The sequence below is a fragment of the Sinocyclocheilus anshuiensis genome, unplaced genomic scaffold (genome assembly GCF_001515605.1).
Source record: "Sinocyclocheilus anshuiensis isolate Anshui unplaced genomic scaffold, SAMN03320099.WGS_v1.1 scaffold51, whole genome shotgun sequence".
NCBI lineage: Eukaryota > Metazoa > Chordata > Actinopteri > Cypriniformes > Cyprinidae > Sinocyclocheilus > Sinocyclocheilus anshuiensis.
This window is the reverse complement of record NW_015548296.1, coordinates 5,771,121-5,774,021: the sequence shown is the minus strand read 5'-3', so window position 1 is coordinate 5,774,021 and position 2,901 is coordinate 5,771,121. Positions and strand designations below refer to the sequence as shown.

At 40.2% G+C, this 2,901-nt stretch overlaps 1 protein-coding gene across 1 annotated transcript in view; it reads right to left on the bottom strand.

The window, feature by feature from the left end:
* The window catches only part of mast3b (microtubule associated serine/threonine kinase 3b), a 59,276-nt gene that overhangs the window by 19,731 nt on the left and 36,644 nt on the right, over positions 1–2,901 (bottom strand). The window contains exon 14 of the mRNA XM_016443797.1: positions 1,428–1,636. Within this exon, the coding sequence (XP_016299283.1) occupies positions 1,428–1,636 (209 nt within the window). The remainder of the gene's footprint in view (positions 1–1,427; positions 1,637–2,901) is intronic.

Genomic DNA, 2,901 nt, shown 5'->3' with positions numbered 1-2,901 from the left:
CAGGAGAAAGGAGAATGTTATTGAAGACTATCCGGTCCACAGGACAAGAGTTGGCATTCTGAAAAAAAAAACAAAACACAAAACATGACATTAATGTTTATGAACCAGTGCTACCTTTAAAGTCCCCATGAAATCAAAATTAAAGTTTTTTGGGTGTTAGTATCAATATGTTAGTCTTAAGGTTATCTATAAGGCAGTGTGATCCAAAACAGCGAAAAAATTTGCATTTATAAGATATAAGCATTCAAAGCTTGCAGTTCGGCACTTCCGCCAAAACGGCTCAACGATTTTTTTGATGTCACATCGTACTTCATCTTCTCATCAAATCTTCTGACCAATCAAATGCTCTCTAGAATCCGAAGCGCCCACCCCCTGCACTTTAAATAGACGCTGAAGCGGCTGAGATCGGTCACTTGTTCACAGTGTAGTATTTCCTGCACAGTGTAGTATTTCCTGTACGGTGAATGGCTTGAAGTGCACAATGTAGGCAATAGGGAAGGATTCAGACAGTGTAAATATGCTTTCGATTGGTGCAAATGAGGTCTGGTTTCACGTTGTGTCACGCGAACAGTGGCAGCGCACACAGTCTGATCCGGACTTTGGCTCCGGTCCAGAGACGCGATCGCACGGAGCGGATCATATGCGCGAGTCGGCATATATTAAAAACTTTTACAACTACACAGCCTCAGTATGATTATGACCACTATTTTGTTTTACTAAGAGTTTCATACTGAATCTAGGAGGTAATCTATTAGACTGTGGCTGTCAAATGCGGCTTTACCGAGATCAACGGCTCTGGCCCTAGCAGATATAAACAAAACGTTATTAGCTATTTTTAAAAAAGGGGGCGGGGCTGCTCGATATGTCCCGCCCTCTCTTCCGGTTTCAGTTGAAATTACATCACCACATAGAATGCTGCGTGTTTCAAGGCACTTCAGGGGACCTTTAAGTATTTCTCCCCCCATAGTAAATGGTTCTCTTTGTGAGCTTTGACTGTTCATATGACAATATGCATTTAAAAGATACATGTTTACATGTTATGTTTGAATTTTGTTGCCTTATAAGCTGGAATACACTACACAATTCTAAAACCAGAATTTTAAAACGTTAGGCATCATACACTTACTGACTTTGTAATAGTCACAAAGAAAAAACTGGCCATTATACACCAAATGACTGAGGATCACACATTACCAGACTTAAAGTCCTTCCGATCACAACAAAGTCACGCAGAAACATGTTTGATATCCTGCGACCAGATGGAATCAAAGTTTGAAGCTAAAATAAATCAGAGTCATAGAAACACGATTTTCAATGAAATCGGTCAACTAAAATCTGCAGACTGGCTCTGACTTTCATCAGCTTCTCCAGACTTTAAATCGGGGGAAAGTTGAGGCAAAAGTTGTGTAGTATAGTTTAGCCATTACCTTCCACGTACTCCATGACCATGCACAGATGTCTGCGGGTCTCGAAGGAGCAGAACATGCTGACCACAAAGGGATTCTCTGCAAACGTCAGGATGTCTCGCTCCACAAACACCTGCTGGATCTGGTTCCGCAGAATCAGGTTTTGTCGGTTGATCTTTTTCATCGCAAAACGTTGCCGAGTTTCTTTATGCCTTACCAGATACACAGCCCTGCAGGAGAGATGGAGTACATAGCAGTAGGATGCTTGGGTAATGGTCTAGGAGCTTCCTGACCTTGAAGACACGGAGCACTGATTCTTGAGAGATTGAGTAAAACAGCTACACAATTTTAGTTTTCACCAATTTAGTTATTAAAGGGATAGTTCATTCAAAAATGAAAATTCTATCATCATTTACATCAATTCCTCAAGCTGTTCCAGAAGATATTTTGAAGAATGTTGGTAACCAAACAGTTTCTGGTTGCCATTGATTTTCGTAGTATTTTTTCCCCCAAACAATGGTAGTCAATGAAAACCTGTAACTGTACGATTACCAACATTCTTCAAAATATCTTCTTTTGTGTTCAGCAGAAAGAAGATATTCATATAGGTTTGGAACAGTGCAAGGGTGAGTAAATGATGACAATTTAAATTTTTGGGAGAACTATCACTTTTAATTACCAACATTTCCCTTTGAAACGAATCAGAAAATCACTAGAATCTTCTTAAAGGGGTCATATGACATGCTAAAAAGAACATTATTTTGTGTATTTGGTGTAATGAAATGTGTTTATGCGGTTTAAGGTTAAAAAAACACATTATTTTCCACATACTGTGCATTATTGTTTCTCATCTATGCCCCGCCTTTCTGAAACGCGTCGATTTTTACAAAGCTCATCGTTCTGAAAAGCGAGGTGTGCGCTGATTGGCCAGCTATCCAGTGCGTTGTGATTGGCTGAATACCTCAAGCGTGTGACGGAAATGTTACGCCCTTTACCATACTGTGATGTGGTGTCCCGGCGCGACGAAACAAAACCAATAAAACCCATTACAAACAAGGCATTTGTTGCATCCAGTGGGGACTGATTATAAAGATTTATACTGTCTTTTTACGCGTTATGTTGCGTATTGCGCCGCGTAAACATAAAACCATGTCTGCATTTGTGATCGGAGAAAAGACAAACAAGCGCTATTCTACACTGCTCAAAACTCGCGTTTGAATCATCAGTGGCAAATTCTTTAAATATAAAAAAAAAAACTTACTTACAGGCTGTGAGTCTGAAGAGCCAGACTGTCCTTGCAAAGTTGGAACTGCCCCACTTTATAGAAACAGCTTTTGTGTGTAGACGGCATTGTAGGCTACTCTGCAGGTTCAGGAAACAGTCCTCCATAAAATGCGCTGCACACATCTGAATATTTGGGTTGAACTGTTCTGGAACAGTGTTGTAAATACAACTTAACCACTGATTTCTAGTTGTGTCCTCTTTTGGAAGGCCA